Source organism: Xenopus laevis, chromosome 4S (assembly GCF_017654675.1).
Source record: "Xenopus laevis strain J_2021 chromosome 4S, Xenopus_laevis_v10.1, whole genome shotgun sequence".
NCBI classification, from domain to species: Eukaryota; Metazoa; Chordata; class Amphibia; order Anura; family Pipidae; genus Xenopus; species Xenopus laevis.
The window spans coordinates 95,111,592-95,136,930 of NC_054378.1; the positions used below are offsets into that span (position 1 = coordinate 95,111,592).

Sequence of the window (25,339 nt, forward strand, 5' to 3'; positions counted from 1 at the left end):
GTTAAACAAGTTAAGAACCACTTATCCTTCTACTTTATCCTTACATGTCTGCAAATGAGCACAAGTGATTTTATCATTAGCAGAAGCAGATCTGTCAAAATGACTGAGTTTCTCATTGATCACCTTGTGCCGGGCCTTACACAATATGGAATTAGGGATTGTAGTCTGCAAATTACAAGTTACCGAAATTCTTTGTACATCAATATTAATAATTGTAGCTTGCTTTGTAAAAATCTTGTAATCTGATTTTAATTTAAAAAAATCTATTCAGGTTTACAAACTTCAATCATAGTCAAGCTCATATTAATACAATAATCAGTATGTTGTAGATTAACACTATGCCAAATGTTCACATAGATCATGTTCTCTAGTGACAATATAAAGTACACGTGTCAATTATTATATTTAATCATTATATGCCAAGTTGAAAAATCAATACTCGTTTTTTTTTTTTGTAGAATCCCAAAGAATTAAAAGGAAAGATAAAAGTCAGATCAGTTGTCTCTGGTGAATAGCTCTTGTGGCAAAGACTCTAATCCACAATCTGTACAAACCTCCCTTTCTGTTAGCAGTGGTTGTAGAAATATCAAAACATGTGGATTTGTCAAAAAGGCTTAACTCCTAATCCATGGACCGATTTTTATATTCTTCAATAATCTGCAGCAGAGGAGGTTCCGCCCAGCCTCAGGGAATGGAAAGAAAATGCACTGGTGTGGGGGTATTGGTAAAATAACTGCAAAAACTCAGAAAAATCGTATGATTTAGGTTTTCACTCTATTTTATCGAGTTTGTTCCCAAGGTCACATCATATATTCTAGTTTGGTTGGACTTTTTTATTTAAATTAATCAGAAAAAAACGGATTTTTGATAAATAACCCCCTTAAAAGTTACTGAAATGCTTCATTTAACAGATTATGGGAACCTGGTATTTGTTCAGGGATGCAAACTGCAGGTACTTCACAAATAGCAAAGTACTAATCAAGAAAGGGCTGTTATGAAATATCTAAAAGTAAGAAAGTGATAGGTCAATGTAGGGGCAAATAAAGATTGGAATCTAGAATTCCACCTTGACAACTGGCTTTATTCACCTGAATGCAATATTCTTAATGGTCTGAAGTCTGAAGCTTGAAAAATACATAATTCCTTTAAAGATGCCAACATTGCAAAAAAGATTTTATTAAATGTTATTATTAATAAATTATTATTAATAATTATTATTTGGGCTTGTTTTTTTTTATTTGGATTTTATGTTTAATTTGAAAAGGACTTTTATTATACCAATTTGTATGTCTGGGTGACAGGTCCCCTTTAAATGAGATCTGCTGGCAACAACTTGCTGGCCTGTTTCTGTTTTATCAGATGCATTTTTTTTTATTAGAATGGACCCACTGTGATCTCATGATCACACTATTTAAGCATAAGGCATTATCATGCTCAATGTCTCAAGAGAATTAAAATAAATCAGTTGTACAGTAGTTGGTAAATGGGTCTTTGTTTTAGCCACAAGGGCCACATTATCCTCAGAATTGTCTGGGCAAAGGAACTGATTGTGGGATTTTTACTGGACAAGGAAATATGGGATGACAGCATATTTCTAGCAAGTGAGAAAAGAAATACAAAGAAGAAACAAGGGCACAGTGGCTCCAAAACAACAGGGATCTTAATCCCAAAAATATAAAAATAGTTGGTGTAAACTTACTTAAATGGGTTCTCTGAGCACTTTTGCAATTTACATAAATTTTTCATTTTAAAGGACAAGGAAAGGCAAGTAAAGAGTTACCCTCTATTGTTGACAGCAGCACTATCCAATATCCTCTTTTTTAAGCCCTTTCCACCACAATGAAAATAACCAGCTGACTTATGTCCGTTTTCGATCGAATAGGTCCGCATTCGGCCGAATTCGAATCGGTCGAGTCAAAGTAATAGCGCATTCAATTCGAAGTTTTAACGAAAAAAAAAACTTTGAGTTTTCAAAGTCCACCAATTGACTCCAAATAGGTTCTAAGAGGTCCCCCATAGGCTAAAACAACAATTTGGCAAGTTTTAGATGGAGAATGGTTGAAGTTTAATTTTTAAAGAGAAAGTACATTTTTTTTCAAATTCAAATCGAATTTGGACTATTCCCTAGTTGAAGTACACAAAAAATAGCTTGAAATATGATTTTTTTTTCATTCAAAAATTCACCTCAACCCTTAATAAATCTGCCCCTAACTAGTGATGGGCGAATTTATTTGCCAGGTGCGAATTCGCGGCGAATTCCTGCAATTTACCGCCAGTGAAAATTCACCGTCAAAAAAAGGGACACCGGCGTCAAAAACGAGACGCCAGCACCGTTTCGCAAATTTTTAGCCGTTTTGCGAATTTCACAGGAAATTCGCAAATTTTTCTGTGAAGCAAAACGCCCCAATTCACCCTTCATTACCCCTAAATGTACAGTATATACATTTTGTATGCACTTCCAGTATTCAGTTAACCCTTGGTTTGCTGACTCACAAATGGAGCCAAACTTATTGTTTTAGCAGTTGGTGAATGCAAATATCTGCTAAATATGAAAAAAATAACCCTGAGTAAGTTTACATTTTTAAATTTTTAAAGTAGATCACCAGTGCACTGATAATCCCCCTGCATAACAGACTGCTGCTTAATGAAGATTCTCAGCAAAGAGTTAGGAGACAGTGATGTTTTTAGTTTTTCCTGTCTGGCTCAAGAAATAAAAAAACTGATATTTTTGTAATTAAAACAGTAGGCAATAAGTATGTTCAGCACAAGCCCTCTCATTAAACTCAAGCTGAACAAGTATTTATGATACCCAATAAGTGCAATTATCCTGTGCTAGGCTGAATGCAACCAAACTTGCAATTTACACAATTCATTTCCTTAATGCAAATCTTATTTTTTTTTTTTAACTTAAATATTCTCCTCCAAGTATGTTAAAGATTAATCTCAAAATGACTAACCACTAAGGAATTGCCCTCACATTTCAATTAAAATTTCTTTAAAGTGACTTAATTGTAATATATTTCCTTAATAAATATGTTGTAGTAAAAGCTTAAAATTCCTAAATAATTAATTAGGTTGGGTTTATTCATTTTTATGGCTGACAATCAACATACCAAAATGAAGATGCATTTTAATGATTGTTTTAAACAATAAAAATAGATCTATGACTTGGCTTTATTGGCAATGCTTCTCTTCAAAGCCAATAGTGCCAAAAGTGGCAAACTGCAGCAAATAAAATCCTGCTTATTACAGAACTGACTGTAAAAGTTATGAGATTTACAGCCTTTTTGAGGTCACAAAACACATTAAAACTACAATTTCTCTGTCAATATATTTTTTGTTTATTTTGCCTGTGTCGCTAGCTTTATTTCTTGCTTTCTTTTCCCATTATTGTTCATTTATTCTGTTGTCAAATTATTATTTTTTTTACAGAACATTCTTTGTTTTAGGAAGCTAATATTTTTATACTTATAGCAGTTCAATTTTGTAATTTATGTACTTATTTTGCCAAGTCTTATTTTGCCAGTGAACTTTAATACTCATACAGTACTAACATGGAATAAATGAAACCATAAAGACCAAAAGTTTGTACATTGTATGCTGATTTGTTTTGTTACAGCTCCACTGGTACAGATATGGAATCCGTTATCCGGAAGCCTGTTATACAGAAAGTTGCAACGTTAAACGAAGGCCAACTCCCACATTTTAATTATATAATTCAAATTTTTAAAAATTATTACCCTTTTCTCTGTAATAATATAACAGTGCCTTATACTTGATGGCAACTTTGCTGTATGAATCCATATCGGTGGTAATGCAATCCTAAAGGGTTTATTTAATGTTTAAATGATATTTAGCAGATTTAAGGTATGGTGATCCAAATTAGGGAAAGATATCTTATCCAGAACATACCTGTCCCCAAGAATTCTGGAGAGTAGGTCCCATACTTGTGTATGAACATGGCATGGTTGGTAGTACCTAAATATGGGTCCCAATAAACATTTGATATACAGCATACACGAACACTGGGGTTATGGACAAAGAGGAATCACAATATTGCCTTCCATTTAGCAATGCCTTTAATACACTTGTGCTTTGCGGTCTACTTAAGATTGAGTTCCAAGTATTTCCCAGTAAAAATGAGCTTGGGCAGCCTCTTTCTAAAAGGTGTATATTGGCAAGATTACAAAAGTTTGTGAGAGCATTCTGAAGCTAACTCAATTATTTGTTATTATAGTGTCACACTAAGTTTGTCATCAAATGCTTGTGGATTCACCCCAGGGCCGCCATCAGTGGGGTACAAAGGGGAGTGTTGTACTTGGCCCGGAGGGTAAGGGGGGCCCGGCCGTGCAGCACTTACTTGATTGGCTTGGGCCCCCTGCTTTCAGAAAGCAACCGACTTTGGAAGGGAGGGGGGGAGCACAGGTGGAGGCATCTTTGGTCCATTCCTTTCCTTATTGGTCAAAGAGTTTAAGTACCGGTTGAGCTGCTCAGGGATTGGATAACTGTGGTTTGAACTTCCCCTCCAGCTCATCCAATTGCCATGCAGCTGTAGTCTGTAGTTTTCTTCTTGGCCATTTTTTGCTTTCCTGTGATTTTTAGCATATACAAGCATGTAACCTGGGCTTCTCTGTCACCCACCACCTGTGTCAAATATTGATGTCCAACCAAGCACCTTCCTTTTGGCTGTCCAAGTGCAAATGGGCAATAAGCACTGAAATAAAATGACATTACTGAATAGCAAGCACTGTTATATCATGAAACTGCCTTTATTCATGCATATGTTTTCAGGTTTCTCAGCAAATTTCAGACCCCGTGTGGCTCTTTGTGAATCTTTAGGTTGTAATTGAAATAGGAGAGATAAATCTCATCAATAAGACCATGAATCGTTTCTTAATAATGCATTCAAGTCATTGTTTGGTAGATTGTCCTTATATTAGCAGGGGACCAGTTACTACCACCTACCTATAGACTAAGCACTTTCCACATTACTTGTATAATTATTTGGAGCCCACAAAAATGGATTTTAATGTTTTACAATAGTGTTTCTGTTTATTGCACTTTCTTCTGGTATCTGCCAATATATGCCCAACATATACAGTATGCTTTGGGAGAGGGCTTGCAAACATATACTATTTCTGGGAGGACCAGCCAGTTTTCCAGAATGCTGTGTTTAAACCACACATACTACATTTCCCATGTGCCCTGTCTTTCCAGCCACGTCTCCCAATTACAACATCCCCCCTATTTTGTGTCACTAAATTCTTTGTTTGTGGTTTGTGGTGCTATTTATGACCCTGATATTTTAACTCTGCATTAATCAAATGATTTCTACTATGTGATTCCAATATATGTAGGTAGAGGCTGAAGTTAACATTATACAGTCTTGTTAAGCTTCTTTGTTCTATTTTTCTGTGACCTTGTCTGTTGAAAGTTGCTGAACTTCATGAAATCCAAAGTTACTGATGCTTCAAATGTTAAATACACTGCAGTAACACTATGCCCAAATGCTTTGACTAAAAGAAAGTTCTGTAAATATCCTACCTTGAAAATATATGCAAGTATAAAAACTCTATTTATCAAAGTCCACATTTTTCTGATTATTTTATTTGAAAAAAGTCCAACCAAACTAGAATCCACAATTTGACCTTATTTATTTATTAAAATGATTATTTACAATTGTGATGTGTTTATAGTCACTTATATGTTCCTGCATATCCTTAATTATATCTTTCTTGTTCAACCTTCAAGATTAGCTGAGCCTTATTACATTAATATGTTTTGTTTTACTTTAGTTTTATTACTTAGCTTTAATAACAGCTTAGATGTATTCTCTATCATCAAATGACTAATTATCATTTTTCTAGGACACCTAACTCTCTAAGCTGTATAAGTTTGTCTTATAGTCCTTCAATGGACCACTGTTATATCTTGCTTGTTTATGTAAAACCCAATAAAACTTTTTAAAACTAAACTAAATTAAAGAAATTCAAGGTTTATTTTCAATTTGGATAGAATTTTTTGAGTTTTTAGCATTCAGACTTTAATAAATAACCCCCTTTGTGTATGTGTGTGTTTTCAAATAAGATCTGGACTCTGCTAAATGAGTGTTATAATGTGTGCTAGCCACCTGTTTAACCTGCACCAGAAATATGCAAGTATATGTAAAGTATGCCCCCTGAGCCAGTGACCCATTAAGCACTTGTCAAATGCTGAGAAAACATGGTGAGTGGCTGACACAAATAGTGACGCTCATCTAGTATAGCTTTTAGTGCTTTTGAGATGAGCAGATCTAAATTCTGTTCTTAATGATGCATATTGCTAGGCTTTCTATATATATATATATATATATATATATATATATATATATATATATATATATATATATATATATATATATATATATATATATATATATATATATATATATATATATAATTTTTTTAATTCTCAGAAAGGTACAAGTGAACAGCCATCTATACTCTTTTAATATGAAGAGAACAGCATCTATACTGGTGTAAAAGAGTGTTTAGAAAAACTTTTACTGATGTGAGAATGAGGAAAATCAGCTTGAAGCCTTTTTTATGTGACACTGACGCCTATTGCTTCAAAGATTATAGAATGCATTAGAGCTCAGAAGTAAGAATGACTCTTTACCAACTGCCACTATGCAGTCAGACAAACATCAGATATTTTAAGTAAAAGTACTTCTAAACTTACAGCTAAACTTAGATTCATCCGTACTTATATTTTGTAAGGTGAGACTAGCGGTTCTATAAAATGTCAATGCTTCCTAACACAAGCAGATTTCTCATTCCTGAGACTGCACTGAGAATGAATCGGCAATTCAGCAGGACATTGCTAATGAACTAATCTTAGATTGTAAATCAGATAGTCCTCTCAATTTTGAAGTCATTTATGTTTTCTTCAGTGTTCCTAATGACTTTTTATTTTGTATTTGCACAAATGATTGATTCAGATCGTTGAAATCAATCAGATTGTTGGAATGTTTAAAAAAACAGAAAGCTCATTAGCAAAACCATTTATAATCTCCAAGATTTTAAATATTAAAAGTTACATGGTGATAATTTGTCAACTGATTCATTAAAGCATAGTGCGCCTTGGGACAAGGAATATTTTTCTAAATATGGCATGAAATTTGAAAATATGATGGATGAATGTGTGTTTCCAATAGTATTAGATTCAACACACTCCATTATAGTGACTTTTTGCCTCAAAATTTATTGCAGCAAAATTGTCAATGAACTGAAAGGGTGGCAGAATATATTTGGGTCATTTGGAAGTTGAGATAAAAAGAAGAAAAATAAAAGGATGAGAAGTCATCCCAAAGCAATATTACATGCCTCCTGACTTTGTAAAAGACATTGCTTGACGGTTTCCTTTAATCTCCAGCCATCATTATAATTACTGTTTTTGTCATCTTATTAAAATGAAATAATAAGCTTTGTTCATAGAATTGCTAGCATACAGTGAAACCTCAATTTTAAGTACCTTGATTTTAAGTTTTCCCACATTTTACATTTTTTATTTGTGGTCCCACCAATTTATAACGCATTTCAATGAGTGCATCTCCCTGATTTTAAGTAATGTTTTCCCAGATTTTACATCGAAATTTTGTCCCGATGTTCCCACAAACTGCTCTTTTTCCTCTATGAATGTAAAATCCAACCCAGACCCGCCCTCCCTCCACCTGCTCCCGCCCGAGCCGACTTCCGGGCTCTGCATGAACCATGTCACATGTCTAAACTGGTAGGTGACTGCATTTTACAAGGTTAAAATAACTGGGGAATTTGCATGCTGATGATGGTGGCTTACAATTAATTGTGAATTCTGATGTATGCTAAATTGTTCCTGGGGTAAGAGAAGCCCCCGGATGCATCAGCACCTAGGTTTTACCTAGGCTTTGCCGATGAGCCTTAGTGTTTTCCATGTGAATATTCACACATTGTATTCAATTAAAGCACTAACAAATCATTGTTTTAACCCATACTTCCTTTTCTCTCCCCATCTAATGTAGATAGTTGATTGAAATACTGTGCTCTGTATAAACAAACCCCACTCTCCCTCCTCCCAGCTGCAGGCTGTGTCAATCTTCAGAGAAGGAGGAGTTCTTTATATAGATGGCTTATCTGTGCACTGTTCTCTCACAGTTGCTGGGAAGGACCACAAAAAGTTTGAACGTGAAACTGCTTTCAGTTGCATACTTTGCCTTGTTTAATGCAAGAAATAATTAAAAACGAATAGTCAAAAAGTAAGTTTATTACAATCCCTATGTACTAAACATGTGTTGAACATAGGGGTATAGAGCAATGTTATCTATGTTTTTATATTAACTATCTTATTGGAATGTTGGTTTAAAAGCTAATGGCTAGTAATATAACTGGTGCACTATCACACTTTATCATTTTAAAGGAAAACGTATCCCCCAAACAATGTAGGTCTCTAGTAAAATATATTACATAAAACAGCTCATGTGTAAAACCCTGCAAAGTATTCAGGCAAATGGAGTAGATTTTACATAAACTTTTTGTCAAAAGCCAGTGTTTATTTATTTGAAGAAAAACTAATTACCTTTCAGAGTCTCTGAGAGAAGACCAGCATTTCTCTTACAGCAAATGGCACATTTAAATTAATTATACAGAGAAACTTTCCTATCTCTCGTGTATTTTTGTCTACAATTATAAAGAGCTCAAAACTTTCAGACGCTTTGGGGGGTATTTATTTTCTGGTCGGAGTTTTAAAGGGGAAAATACAATTTTTTCAGATTAAAAAAATACTCAAACTTTTCATGGTTTACTAAACCCAGAGGCTGCTTAAAGTATGAATAAAAAAGTACTCCATCTCAAACCTTGCCAGGGTCATGTAGAAGTCAATGGCAGATGTCCTTTTTACAAGTGGAAGATATCATGAGCTACGCTGGGTTTTGTACAATAATCTAAATAGAGTTTTCAGAATCCGGAAAAACCCGCACAGTTTGGATTTTTTCACTATTTTAGCGAGTCTTTTCCCACACCAGATTTTTCCAGTTAATTTATTGATAAATACGGTAAAAATGTGCACAGAAGTTTGGCTGAAGTGGTTTTAAGAAAAGAATGAGACAGTTTTGAATATTAGTAAATAACCTCCATTTCGGTATCAAGGCTTTTTGATTAGCTTTTTTTTAAACTGTTTATTTCCTGCATTGGAACATTTCATTCCAGTTTTCTTAAAGGGGGATATGGTCAGTGCTACTGCTGCTGCTGTAATTTTTAATGGATTTAGAATAAAATTTTGACTTTTTTCACATATTATTCTGGCTCTGTGGTGCTCCGTTCGTCTACATTGATTTTGCCCTGGATTGCCGTTTGGGATAATGGTCTGGACGTTGCAGCACGCAAGAGCTTGGCTGTGTACCATTAAGTGCTCCCACTATCACTTTGTTGCTGTAATGCAATTTGAGCAGGACTTTTATCTATATTGATGCATTGCACACAGGTTGCTGTGGATGCAGTTTGGTGCACTAATAATTATGCTAGAATCTGTAAAAAACACAAGTTGAAAAAGTTGATTTGAGTCCACATTTTGATTTGAGTCCTATTGGACTGCTTTAAATCAATTTGGACTTGGAGGTTTTGTGATTTTTTTCACTGGAATTGGCTGAAAACTAAAGTTTTTAGAGGTTTTAGAGGTATTTTTATTTTGTTGCACATCGTTCAGTGCTTTCTTACTGTATGTTTGTACTTTTTATATTCGGATTTTTTAATACATTTCATGACATTAATGGTTTTAGAGAACATGAGTTTAATTGTGGTTTCACAACCGCTAAAACCACTAAAATAAGAATGTTGATAAATAAGCCTCCAGGATTTTAGAGATGCAGAGCAACCGTTTTTTTGGTTGCCTGGGTCAGTTTCCAGGAGAAAAAGAAGGAAAATAATTCAAAACAATAAAAAAATTAAAAAGTTGCTAAGAAGAAGACATGTTATAAGCACACTATGGTGTCTTAAATGTAAAATTTTGCAGACTTGTTGATAACTTATAGTAGAATGTGACTTTAATGGGATTTAGTTCTTTGCATGTTATTTAATGCGATTATGTTTTTCAATTCAAATGTTTTTGTGTTGTGTGTTTGAAATTGACAATAAAACTGTGTTTGAATTATTTTTGTTTTGTTTCTAAATGCCAAACACCTGACAAATTAAATTTTAGTAAATCTGCCTTAAAAAGTTAACTCAAAGGTGAACCATCCTATATAGTTTCTGTTTCCCTTAATTTCATTGTAATTAGTTCTGTACTCACACAGAGGCTTAAGTCGGCCATAGACAGCATGATTGGCATGCCTCCAACTGGTAAGGCCGAAACAGATGGAGAGTATATTAGGGCCACATCCTATATGGCTTTCTAATGTTCCAACCCCTTGCGCAAAAGCATGAATGATAAGAAGAGCAGGTGCCCCTTTTAATTGTTTCACTTGTTGATGCTAAACCAGTCAGCATGGTGCATCTGCAGAGGAAATTTTCAAACGGAGCAATATCCATAGTGCATGGATATGGACATCATTAATCGCATGAGACATATATGTTGTATTAATTGGTATTTCAATGGTCAGTTTATTCTGTATATTTCTACCTACAGAGATCATACAACTCTAACATTTGCCTATCTACCTTACTACATGCAGAAAAGAGAGCTTCTTATTATAAGGAGCATCCTCTCATCTTGATCCAACTCTCCACACAATTAAGAAGCAGAGAAGAAGAAAAAGTCTAATTTGCTGAGGCTAGGACCATACTGAAATATAGTTTATACAGAGTACAGATGCAATTTGGGAGTCCACAAGTGATGCCTCTTTTTTGTTCACAAAACAAGAACAATCTTTAATTGTAGTTAAGTATTTGTCAGAAGACCACAATCGGCCCAAATTTCATATACAATATAGCAAAATATATTGATGTTTACGTTTAGTGTATTTATAGAGTAAAAATTAAAATGTTTCCAAAATATGCAACCTAGCTTCCTCTAGTTGTATTACTCCTAAACTATAAGTTGAGGGGGTGATTCTTATGGTCCAACACTAGTTAAGGGCTATAAATTCAAAAACTATTTTTAAACTATGCACATTTATTGGCTGAACAACAATAAAAAGACTGCATACCTGAATCTTCAAACTCCTTGTGATAAATATTCCAGGTATCACTGATACGAACCAGGTTTTCTTCCATGGCTTGAATGTCTATATATGGACAGTTACAATCAGGAAACTTGGGGCCACAGTGACACCAGCAATCATTGTCTTTGCAGATAAACTCCCCTTCAGAATTACAGGCAATGTAGCTGAGGGCTGCCTGTACAAAGCTTTCCTGCAGATATTCAGGCAGAATAACTTGAAGACCTGAAGAAAAGGAACAACATGATGATGTCTCAATAAATGTACACTTTATTACACTTTCTCCATTAAACTGAAGATTCATTCTAGTGATTTTTTTTTAGATATCCATCTTTCAAACTCATAGAAAATTACATTTTCAGCATTTCTGTATAAAAGCATTTATGGGCATTTTGTACAGTGGAAGGTGCCTCTGGCAGTGAAAAATATCTCACATTCCTTGCATTGTCAGGGATTTTCAAATGGAAGGGCATTGTTGATATTTGGCAAGTCTTAATACGGTTGAGGAAGATATATACAGTACGTTAAATAATCATCAGCTTTGGTGATTACATTAATAATACACAAGTATATGTATATAAGTATATCTTGTTTCAAAACCATGCAGTACGTATGAATTACTTCTTCCATTCTAGTTATGTATTTAACTGAAGACACTGTAATGGAAAGATTTATGTTTAATTGACATGTTTAATTGACTGATATAAGGAAATATTGCTAGTTAGTCCTGCAACTGAAACAGATAGGCTTATGCATTCAATCAGAGATTTAAAACACATCCAATCAGGGGTGCCACGCCAATTAAGCAATGGGTCGAGCAACAAGTCTCAGACGGCAGTACCAAACGGGTTACCAGGGGCGGCATAAAGCTGCTCCTTGTAACTTTAATTTCCAGTTTTTAAAATGGACCCCCCTCTGGTTGATTTAACAACAATGTATAAGTCCTATGCAACATAGGGGCTTATTTACTAAACACCGAATGCAAAAATCACGAAAAATGTGCAATCTTTTTTTTATAAAAACAGAGTTTTAAAAAATAATGAATTTTGTGGAATTTATTAAAGGATGGAAAAGTCCAAATCAGAAAATACCGTATCTCAGATCTATCGAGGTTACACATAAGTCAATGGGAGAAGTCCCAATGATTTTTTGATGTGCGCTGTGTTTCGAGCAATACCCCAACTTTTCGGGGGAAAAATCTGAAAAAATCTTGAAAATCGGATGAAAAAGCCAAAAAAACTTGAAAATCTGTTTTTTTCCCGCGAAGCAAATTTTTGGGAAAATGTAATAATAAATAAGCGCAAAAAAAACAGAGCGGATTTTATTTTGTAGCATAAAATATTGAGATAAATTCGGATTTTTAATTTGGACTGATAAATAACCACATAGTGATTGTGTGTTTGATACAATAACCCACACTGGCATTTTGATGCAATGCCCATTACCAGCTGGGCAGTAGGGGGTCATTTTTGTTTTTTGACACTGGCTTTGCCAAACACCCTCTGAAACAGCTGTGCACTATTGTCCTAGGCCTCACCATTCACATACCAATTTACCTGCCTATGTATGAGGCCCTCATGTTGGACTAAGATCTCTTTCAAAATTGGGCATATATGTGTCAGGTAGATTTGAAATTATCATCTCACTATGACCTCACCGCTGTGATGATGTGGTCCTTGCCTGAAAGTTTCTGTAGGTCTGCTGTAAAATCCAATCCTTGGCCCCTATAATTGGATCATTCCAATTTGGCGCAATACATGGGTGGCCAGATTAACTGAGATCTGCTTGCATGCACCTTGCATCATGTATGGCCATTTTAGGAAACAAACTGTCATTTGGGGTATATTCATGTAATGAAGAAATAATCTTATCTATCACTTAACAACAGGTTTTTAACCCAATATGGTACAGGTTTGCATTTACATCGGAAAAGCGATCTATTTGTTTCTTTTATTGCTTTTTTTACGAATCAATTCATGGTGTTGACGTTTTAAAGCCAGGGCAAACAAATTTTTCTTTATTTTTTCTTTGCTTGATTCTGTATGCTCCGATGTACTAGAACAGTAAATATTTGAACAGATGCAGCATCACAAAATTATAAGCACAAAATCATAATGAAAACAAAGTATTTTCCCTGGGTAAATGGCCTAGCACAATTTTATTTATTGTACTAGCCTTGTTATTGGAAAATATTGAAATTTGTCAGGTGCAGGTGATGACATTATTGCACATATGCCAGGAAATAGGAGCCATCTGGGCACATAGAGATACTGTGCACTGCTGCATATTTAAACCCTCAACTCTCACCCTGTTCCTGAGTGGTTTGCTGCTACCGGTTCCCTGTTGCTTGACTTTCAACCTGTTTTCCTGACAATTCCTGGAATGATTTCCAGAACTATGCCTGCTCTGCCTGTATGTTGACCAAACTCAGTTTATCTTACATATAAATACATACATACATATTACTTATAGGTATTTCACACAAGAGACAGCACCAACTGTCTGAATAACTCCAAGGTGTGTGTGTGTGTGTTATTTTTAATGAATGTTCTATAAGAAACAGCAGTTTCTGTGTAAGATGCTTGATTGCCTGTAACTGTGCTTGTACTGGAGCTCTGTAACCTCTGGAGGATGTCAGACCACAAATAGCACACAATTATACAACAAAACAGCATGGTCAGCAGAAATCTCTCCCCAGTGGAAGCTTTGATCTGACAGCCCAATGCATTTTGTGTGGCTTAAATTCAGACATTTGCTTCCAGATTAACACATCATGAACATGGATAAAGTACTACAAGTATAATTAAAGTAAGAAAGTAAAAAATTAGAACAAACCCTCAAATTAAAGGGCTTCAGATGCAGGGGTGGGAGGAAAAACTATCACTCTATGCGGACAACATGTTTGTCTATCTGGCGGACCCAAGGGACTCACTATCCAAGCTCTTGAGTGAGATAGCTGGTTTTGGAGATTTTTCTGGTCTCTGGATTAATTGGGGGAAATTCCTAATTTTCCCCATTGACTCTGGAGCCCAGCGGGACATAAGACATGGCCCCTATTACAGTGGGTAGATAGTTTTAGATACCTTGGGACAGAAATACACAAAGACACCAAAAAATATGTTGACCTTAATCTGGCCCCTATCATTAGATCTCTCAAACTTAAAGTGCATAATTGGGCAAATCTGCCTTTATCACTACCTGGACGCATAAACATACTGAAAATGTTTTTTTTACCAAAATTTTTTACTTTATGCCTTCCATAACTCTTCAGTTATACTCCCCAGGAATTGGTTTAGGAATTTAGACGCCATAGTACGTGGATTGGGTGGCAGACTCTCCAGGCTCCAGATAACAGAGGGAGATTAGCCCTTCCTAATTTCCTACTGTACTTTCACGCAAGCCAGCTGGTATATGCTTGGTGGTGGCTGAACCCCAATCCAAACAACCAAGCGGTGGTTCTTTAGGCAGGGATACTTTCCTCATTCGAGGCTCTGGCCAATCAGTTGCATAGGGGACTAGCCTCAATATATATTCTTACACAAAGTAGGAAGACGTTATGTACAGTTTTTCAAAAAATGGTGGTGTCTCCTTTCCGTAAGAAAAATCAGTGGTCCAAGTGGTCCCCTCCATGGTGGAATGACACTCTGATACAGGCAATTGCCTGTTGCTGCCACTTGGGCAGCAGCGGGGATTACGTTTTTAGGGGATGTGGTTGGGTCTGGGGAGAAAAAACAATTTGCTCAGCTGAAGGAAGACTTTGGGCTGCAAAACCACATGCTCTTTAGATCCTTGCAATTACATCAGCTCAGTTTCCAGAGGGAGCCCCAGTGGTAGTGGAGACTACTCTAGAAAAATATCTGAGACACCCTGAACTAGTGAGGTCGCTTAGTTAGTTCTATGCCCTTCTCCTGCGTGATGACTTTGATCCGCTCCAACATTTCTGGCAGCCTGAGTTTGCCCAGTTGAATGATGGAGACTGGAAGGAGATTCTGAGTCAAATTCCTGAGAACAATATCTCTAGTAGTGAAAGGTACATACACAACCGCGTATACCTGACACCTCATAGACTGGCCCAGATCTATCTTGTTGCCCTGATGTATGCCCCAAGTGTAACCGTGATCAAGGTACATATATTCTGGGACTGTCCTGAAATACAGAGATTCCGGACAGAAATAATGCACTATGCGGAGAATATGCTTGGACTCCCCAACGTATGTTCCCCTGAAGTTTGCTTACTGGGAATAACTGAAGGTCTAGCTTTGAACACCAGCTAATGGTGACTTGGAAGGCGACGCCACCTCTGACCTTAAACTTCTGGAAAAAATGAATCAACAGCGTTCTTCCCAGTCAAAAGTTAACTTATATGGCAAGAGGTTGCCCAGGGAAATTTGGGAAAATATGGAATGCCTGGTTGGGGGTGGGCCAGAATGTTTGAAAGACTTCTACCTTTTCTCTGCAGAAGGCAACATGGGAAACTGTATTTATATTGTGAAAGGACAAGGCCTATTGATATATAAGGACAGAAACTGACCAATGCATCTTTGTCCACGTTAGGCTGCCCAGTTTGACATACCCGCGTTGACAATACTTTGAGCTGCTTAAAGGAGACCCATAGAAAATGTATGTAGATAAACCAGCGCTAAAAGCCCGAGCTTACTTTCTTAGCCAATAACATTACAACCAAGTGGCCACTGTAAATGGGACTTTCATAAGTATTTAAGGTGGAGCAAGCTTTGTTTTGCCAACAGCACACCAGGCTGTTCCATGCTACTTGAGTGCAACCCTAAGTCTAAATTGTTACTGAAAGTTATTGCAGTATAATACATTAGCACTAATATCCCTTCATGCTAGGCACTTTTTATATTTTTGGTTTAACTGAACATTGTTACATCAGTAGTGAAGAATGTTAAATTTAATTTCATTTTCTAAAAACATCAGGTTTCAGTATCGAAATGGCAAAAGGTTTCTCATTAAAAAGTTTTTTGATTCAGGCAATATACCAAGGCAAATAAATAATTGATTAGCAAAGATTAATGTTTTAAAATAGTAAAGGTAATGAAAGGATAAAGTATTCTTTTTATATTTTAACCCAACACAGACTGCATGATTATATTTTATCCAACAAGATTTGATCCAAGGTTTTAAAAAACAATAAGCAAGCAATCATAATGATGTTATTCCTGATAAGAAATGTAATTCTAAAAAACAGCACTAAAAATGAGTAAATGAAAGTAAATACAATAAAGAGCAAATGAATGAATTGGGGAAAATGAGCCAATGCGAGGTTAGAAAGAAGAAGTAATAGCAGTCGAACAGGTCATGATTAAGGAATTGATTTGTATTTTGTTAGATTCAAGACTAAATATGTTGCATATTCTGTAAAGATTGTTGAAAATTTGAAGGGTTGATTGAGGGGCATGAATGAGAGTGCAGAATTAAATATATGATGTTAATTTATGATAATTGTGTATTGCTTGTGTAGATTAGGAATCAAAAGGACATCCAAGAGAATAATAAAGTGAAGGAATGGGACATTTGTGATGAGACATTTAAAGAAAGATCACCACTAGAGAGATTGATCAAAAGAGTTAAACAGTTGCTAAGAGATGTAGTGCAAAGTCAAAGGTGGAGGTACAAGGACATTGGCTTGTAAGACTGTAACAAAGAAATCAAGTGTTAAGAAGGTTTTGTCCGAAAAAAATATACAAAAAAGGGAGATATGGCTTAGCCAGGAAAGAGATTTATGAATACTACAGTATGTCAAAGAAAACAATGATGATGCACTGTGTCAAATATGGCAAAGAGCTCAAGGAAGATAAGTTCGGAGATATCAGAATTTGAGTGAATGACAGAATTGAGTGTTCAAAAAGTATAGAAACTTGAAAATCGGCAGTTTGGCACGCACTCAGCAGGATTCCAGGCAGCGGTAAAATTCACTTTACTTTATTACACAAACATATATCGTCCTTTAATAAGCTCTTGTTTTTAACTAAACTTTAAGCTGCCGCTCATCTTTTTTTTCCAGTGAATGTTATTATGAAATAATATTTGCTCTACATACAAGACACTCCATTAAGAAACACTAAAAAATGATAGAAAAAAAGTGTTGAAATGGAGCCCAAAATCCACCTGATAGTTGAGAATTGCGAAGCCTTGTGAGATCTTGAAAGCAAGGCAGTTTGATTTGTAAAGATTTTTATTATCTGTATTTTCTCAGCATAAAATGGCTCAAGAGAAATTGCTGGGTTTTTTATCTGTAAATAAAATTAACTGTACCATGACATATAAAGCATACTTTTATCTACATTGAATTGTGAATGAGAATACAGAGAGTGGAAATCTACAATATTTGTAAACATAAAATTGTCCTTAGGCCTACTTTAAGATTTTCCTCCCCAGGGATGAAATCTTCCTATAAAAATTTTAAGGCACAGCAGAATAATGGAGATTTGATCTTTTATTTTATACTCCCTAGCTAAATTCCCCAATTAAGTAATGTGAAAACTGCAAAAGGAGTGATAAAGCCACAAAATGTGCAAACTAATAGACCAAGCTTTAGCAACTCTAACCACAAACCATTCCAGAGCCCCACAGAAATTAATAAAGAATGGACAAATTTCACTCTAAAGGACTTTGGTGATCTCTCAGGGGGCGAGCCCTCGCAATGCCGTGGAGGCAGGGTGTTGTGAGACTGTAAGAGTACTGCAGTGCACGATATTTGGGTGCCAGTGGTTCTTGCAATTACCATAAAATTGATTTATTAAAGAACATAATTCACAGTGCAGAATAGCAACTGAACAGACCACAGTTATAGGGAAAAATTCCCTAAGCGGCGCAAATTCAATAGGGACCGATTTGCCCACATCGCAACACTTCTCCAGGTGTAAATTCGCCAGGACAGCGCTAATTCCCTAAAATGCGAAGTTGCGTCCAGGGTGCCGAACACTGGCGAAGTTGCACTAGCGTTACTTTGGCAAGCAAAGCTGCACAAGCATTGGCTAATTCGCATACTGCGGGAAGTGAAAGTTGAATGGACGTATATGTTGCAGCAAATACATTACATTACACAAGCCCGGGAAACCTTAATAAAATAGAAAAGAGTTGTTATAATGCCCTACACATGAGCCCAGTGTATTGTTCATGTGCCATATGTTAGGAAATGTAGGGGGGAACCCGGTTACGCCAAAAAAAATGTATGGTCTAGTTAAGGCTATTACAAAAAATTGAGGAAGTCCTAACCACTCCATTGCACTTCGCCTGGTCTGAGCTGGCAAAGGCAAGTCTGGCGCAAGAAGTGACGGTCAGTAAAATCGGCATCTTAGTGAATTTGAGGAGTTACGTCCGTTCGCCAGAGCAAAAATTTACCAGGCGTTAGAGTGCAAAGCAATGCTACCGTATCTTCTTTGCTAGAGAAGTAACGACTGCGCCCGTTAGGGAATCTGCGAAGTTACGAAATGACGTCTCACTGGTGATTTTCGCTATCGCTAGTCACTTCGCTCTTTAGGGAATCTGCCCCATAGAGTCGTCAGTATATACTCGCAATAGTGACCAATAGCAGACTCTTTCCTCTGTTAGTGATGGAGAGGGGAATATCAGTCCACCCAGAGTTTCTCCTGTTTCCTCTGGGGACACCTCTTACGTGGAACCCAGGTGGGATCTATCTAAGTCCCTATACCTTGTCACTGGTTCCCTGGCTAGGCCACAATGCCCTTGAGAATCTAATCCCCTCTTTACTCTTCAGTGGGCCAAGAGCTTCTCCATATTGGCAGCCCTAAGCTTGGCTGGCTCTCCTAGGGAGACTATTACTAGCCCTTACTAGTCCTGACTAACAATGGCTCCACATGGGACTCTCTCCCCTTGGAGAGTCATTGGGTGAAGCATCTGCTTTTTGTATGTAGTGCGTCATGACGTGGGACTTACTTTGTTTTTTTAAATACTACATTGTTTAATAGATGAGATGCACCTGCCAGTCAGAGGCAAGAAAAAAAATTGGATCTCATGGGTATATGGCAAGTCCTGCCCTCTCTGTGCTGTGTTTGTAGTGTGCTTACAAAACACAGCCTTATGTTTGACCTAAGTGGAATAATTTGTCCAATAAATAATTGGAACAGCTATTATTGTACCATGGATATTGCTTGCTTCATGATTCTAGCAGGTTTCAACATTAGTGTATGTACCAAAAAAACCTGTTTATTGTAATATCTTTGTGTGCACAACAGTCAGACATCCAAAATGCTACAATTAGCATGAACTGTCAGTATAATTTTGAAGATAAACGCTGTATCTCTTTTAAAGCCACGAAATCTGCTGTGTAATAGACTGCTTTCCAGTGATTTAGAAATATACAGTTATGGGATCTGTTATCTGAAATTTCAATATCCAGAAAGCTCCAAATTCTGGGAAGACCATCTCCCATAGGCTCCATTTTAATCAAATAATTCTAATTTTTAAAATGACTTCCTTTTTCTCTGTAATAATAAAGAAGTAACTTATACTTGATCATAAGTATGATATAATTAATCTCTTTTTGAGACAAAACAATCCTATAGGGTTTAAATAAGGTTTAAATGATTTTTCAGTAGACATAAGGATCTCATACCTGTAATAAGTTCATGCATTTTCCACATATTTGAAAAAAAACAATCTTTCACGAAATAATGGAATCCCTTATAGATTTTCAGTGACATATAAGACATTTTGGAAGATCACTATTATGCCAACATGAGGGTTAATCAAGAAATTGCAGCATATCTCATGGAACAGCCTTTTCTTTTTATTATACGTGGGGTAAATGTCTTTGATGTACTTTCTATTCTGACTTGTATGAATTCAAAGGACAAAAAACATGTTTACTTCAAAGCTAAAATGGCATTTAACTTCTGAATAATTTCTCAGTGAAGCAAATAATTACAATATGAGTTGAAATGTGATTAGCTAAGGGCACTGCACAAAGGTGCAAAGCATCAGGAACATATTTATGAAGCTAGTGAATTTGCCAAGATGTAAAATTGTAAAGTCTGTAAGAGAAAGTAATTTAAGAGTTGTAAATCATTTATATATGCCAATATTAACTGATATACGATAGGATTCCGTGTATGAATACAAAAATACAATTTTCAGATGTGTAATCTTTTGTTGCCCTTTAATATCAATATTTTGTCATTAAAGCAATATCTTGCAATGTGAACTAATGAGGGATGTTTGTACTTTTATTTTCTCTCTGTGTCTTGAATGTACAGTTGCTGTATTTATGGGTTATATTTACATTTCTATGTATATCTGGGCAACCAGGATGAGGGTAAATTGTCACCTATAAGTTAGTAATTATCCACATAATTGTACAGCTCACATGTTGCATTAATTTAGTACAGTATAAAATACTAATTTTAATACATTTCTAGTTCTAGTTGGTGGCAGCAACAGGTTCACTTCAACAGGAGCACCTACATATTTCAGCAAATATCAATTAAGATTGCTTGATTCAGAATTAAACCATCCATGAATATCTGGGACACAATGTAATATAAAGTAGCTTCATATGAGGAAGACACAGTAGCCACAAGGTACTGGGTTGCTATCCAACCAAAACAAATGAAGATATAATACTTGTAACACCTATTTGGGATTTGGGCCACCAGGGGTTAATCCACCAGCTAGAACACTAGAGCATGGGTTACAAGCGACTTACACCCAGGGCAGGGCCTTCGCTAAGTGGAAGTGTTCCCTCTATGGTGTAGTGCAACTACATCCCCCCCAGGCTACTGTGCACACAAAAACAACTTGGGCGCCAGGAGGTTCTTAACAATCAGGAACGGTTTATTTACTATGCACGAGGCAAGTGACCACAGGTTTAATACTCACGCAGGAGCTTGAGGAAAACAGCATATTGAGAGTTCACACAGACCAAAGGCAGGGTCACACAGAGAGTACACAGGCAAATGCAGTACAACCTTTCCCTCCTGGAAGTTGTCAGGAAAGCAGCTTCTACCCTACAGTCCCTCTTCACTGAGGTCCCTGACTTGAGGCAACACACAGAGCCTCTGGGAAGCTACTCCCTTACTGCAAATCCTTGTTGGAGCTTCAGCTGCTCTTTCTCTCTATCCTATCTGCCTTTCTCTCCTAGAGAGACTATGACAAGTCTGCCCTAGTGTATCTGTTCCTCATTCACGGGGTTACCTGGTCCCCGACTTGGACACATGACTTCTTCTGGGCCTATTGCACTCAGTCCCCCTGAGCACATCCAGCTGGAATCACATCCAGAGGCAAAAGAGGAAGAGGCCACTCCCTGCACACACTATATAGGAGGGAGTCAGAGCAGTGTCATCAAATCTCTCATTTTATCACTGTAAAGGTTATTCTGTAACAGGGATTATACCCAATAACCCAAGGAAATGGTGAAAAGATGAACTCTATAGGGCCTGTATCCCTATAGGGCCCTACATTCTCAAACCTATTAATATAGCCTTAACCATTTTTTCCAGGGACAAATGCATCATCTGAAAAAGATTAATCCTTCTCAGTATAGAGAATTCCTCAGTGGGTCCAAGTTCTATACAACATATTCCCCCTGCTTGTGAAGATATCAATACACCAATACACCACAGGCTCCTATTAGTATTTTTTGGATTCATACAATCTATTAGCATAATTACAGATTTTTAAAAACCGCAATAAAGGCAAACAAAATGATTGTACTTTGTGCATTGCATCCTGAAAAGGAATGCCCAGATATGAAAGACAAGAATATTATCCACACAGAGAGCATTTTTTCATCCTTTAACATGTAAATTGATAAAAGTTGCCCTGCCCCAGACCTTGAAACTTGGGCTTTATTTAATAACTACCCATATTATAATATTTGGACCAAAACCAAATGATCTCAGCACTGTCCAATTTCTGTTTTAAGCAGTGGTGCAAGATCTAGCATAGAACAGATCAGATTTGTTCATGTGGACTGCCTCTTAATCACATCAACTGTTTATTCTTTTATAATGGAACAAAAAGTACACTTTTCCTTTTGATCGTTGCTTTATAATCTACCCCCTAGGGAGATAACATATCCATATAAACAGATTTTAACAATGTATTATTCTAGAAGAAAGCATTATCCACATACCTTGTAAATGAATCTTATTTTCAGGGCTCTGGACCAGTACAGAACTGACTGAATCTAAATTGTCATAGTTACTGCATCCAAGTGGTCCTGTCCTTGTCTCTGTTACCTGAGATCAAAGGAAAAAAGAAAGCAAAGTGTATTTAGAGAAAATGTGAAGAGAGAGAGAGAGAGAGAGAGAGAGAGAGAGAGAGAGAGAGAGAGAGAGAGAGAGAGAGAGAGAGAGAGAGAGAGAAATTGTTACCGGTGCATACAGCGAAAAGACTCCCATGCCTGTGTGCAAGTTCAAAAAACCAAATGTTTGGCGGGTGTTTAGGGTATTTAAATGTTGTATGTTTGTATGCACAGTTTATCCTGAAGACGGCTCAAGAAGCAGAGCTGAAACGTTGATAATAAAACTTTGAATTTATTTGAATATTTGAAGCCCTGGGTGGTGCGGTTCTTTTTATATATATATATATATATATATATATATATATATATATATATATATATATATATATATATATATACTGTATATATATATATATATATATATATATATAGATATATATATATAGATATATATATATATATATATATCTATATATATATATATATATATATATATAGAGGTACCGTAGGGATACCAGCACTCACGTCTAGTGTAGGTCATCAGTGCCTGGTGGCAAGAAAAAAACAAAAATGTAAATAAACCTGGATGAAGTCTCACACTTCTTCCAGGTTTACATATATATATTATATATATTATATAGTTATACAGGAGCAGTGACCAGATCCATGTTGTAGCTCCCACCCTTCCCAGCTATAGTCAGATGATCCCACTGGTGTCTAATAAAAGGGCAGCCAAGTTTGGGAGTTTTACTTTGAAAGCAGCTAGTAAGTTGCAGGTAAAACTTAGTCACTTTGTAAAATGTAAAATGAAGCAATAGAATTCTTAATGAATCAGATGAAAATTGAGTGTAGGACTGGCCAGATATGGGATGACTTTGACGTAGTTGGCCAGCTTAAATATATTGCAATATATGGACAAACAATCCCTTTTTTTTTTTTAAAGGGTAAGGCATTTTAATGCTCTTAATTTGCAATGCCAAATATTCAGTTGTTTTCTCTGTATCTTTCAGCTACATATTGTTATTTATGTGGTGGTGTTGCATTACACTTGGTGGGTTAACTCTTGCATTGCAAACATTCTCATATTAAATTTAGCAAAATAGAGTATCCTATTAGATTTTGTGCATTCATAAATAAGATCAGGTAAGGAGGATTAATCAGCTTTTAAATTAAATTTTTTTCAAAATTAGATAAAAAATTTGTTTAAAAAACGCTTCATTAAACTTATTCAATTTTCATTACTGCTACCTGTATTTTTTTCCCGAGGCCTTATATTTACCAAAAAACTTGAATTGGAAAAACTATATTACTTTCTTTTGCAATAAAAAAAAGAACAACAATCACTATCACTGAATTGAGAAACTCGGTTGAGTGATTTGCGAAACATCTTCAAGAGAAAATACAGCAAGTCAAGTTGATTTAACTTATTACGATATATACAATGACCTGAATGAAATGAATGTTGGGAAAGATTGTACATCTATTTTTGTGTAGGTTTGGAAATTATAGTCCAATACTTATTTTGAAAGAATGTGCACCAAATATGTAGTATATTCCAGTAATGGTGCATTTCCTCGAGGATGCAGTCTAGAGGCTAAGTATGGAAAAGATAAAGTATGAATGCCATTGTAGGGGACTGGTAGATGTATCCCCATTTACTTTGCCTTCCCCCAAAGATTGTGCCCTAAGGAGACCCTTAGTCTAAGGAAGTAATTCCCCACTTCCTGGGTTATAGTATGCTTTAAAATATAATGCTTGAGCATGCAGTTTTTGGCTCCAACGAGAAGTGATAGAAGGGAATAGGTCATTGTTGCCTTGTCAGGGAATTAGAAACAGGGCAATAGGGAATGAGATAGATCCCCCTGAGTATCCCATTAGAAATGTCCCCAGAGGAAACAAGAGAAACTCTGGATCAATGGATATTACCCTCTCAAACTCATTTTACTCTAAACTTACACCATTATTAAATACATCTATTGTTCCTATTTATAATCCAGTTTTTCTATTTTACTTTTATTTTGTGCAAATGTTATTTTCTAGGCTGTTAATTTCATTTGCTGTGCTTAACTAATGGAATTTATTTTTTTAAATTCCTTCACTGGACTCAAATGAAGAAACAGATATAATTTAACAGAACCCATTTTATCTAAATCATGGTTGTACCAAAAATTTGTATAAATTCCAATATCCACTTGAACTACTGTATTTCAGTGATTTCAAACGGGATGTATCTTGTGTTCAGTTCTAAAATGGTACTTTAGTATAGATTATTACATGACTGTTCAAGAGGAAAAATATTAAATGTTTATTATCTTGTCAATAAGCCTATATTCACTCAGTTGAAAAGATTTAAGACATCATGTGGGCCATATTGATTATTTTTACTACTGCTTAATTTCTGTCTTTTATCAGATATACAGCAACACCTATTATCATAATGATTTTACCAAGGGAGACAAATGTGGGTGAGCATAATCTACAGAATAATAATATCGCAAATGAAAGTAGTAACAGACCCATAATATATGTAAGATTCAATGAGATGGATAGTTCTGGCTCTAAAACAACTGCAAAGCAATCATCAGGTTGTATCAGTGCCAGAAGACAAACGGAGCAGCCACAGCCTTTCCAAGTTTGACTTTAGAATATTATTTAGAAAATACTTAGGTGTCAGATTTGGATAAAACACATTAATCATTTAGTTGAGAGCACTTACAAATGACGCTGGCACTAGTTCACTTGAGTCCTAGGATGAATAACAACTGTGCACTAGACAAGACAAGGACTGTGTCATCATATTTATACTGTCAAAGTATAATTTAAATATATTGCAAGATTTAATATACCCTAGCAGTGAAAATGTGCTTTATATCTTAGCATTGTTATAAGCACTTTAAAAATGTCAGGTATTGTTATATGTATAGGGTTTTTTATGCAGCTGAAAT

The 25,339-nt window shown here is 35.9% G+C and overlaps 1 protein-coding gene across 3 annotated transcripts in view; it reads right to left on the reverse strand.

Annotated features, from left to right (window-relative positions):
* The window catches only part of LOC108715732 (BMP/retinoic acid-inducible neural-specific protein 3), a 562,767-nt gene that overhangs the window by 42,639 nt on the left and 494,789 nt on the right, over positions 1 to 25,339 (reverse strand). For all 3 annotated transcript variants that reach the window (XM_018261156.2, XM_018261155.2, XM_041561593.1), the window contains exons 5-6: positions 22,284 to 22,389; positions 11,156 to 11,392 (exon numbers count right to left, since the gene is read on the reverse strand). In XM_018261156.2, coding sequence (XP_018116645.1) covers positions 11,156 to 11,392; positions 22,284 to 22,389 — 343 coding nt within the window. The remainder of the gene's footprint in view (positions 1 to 11,155; positions 11,393 to 22,283; positions 22,390 to 25,339) is intronic.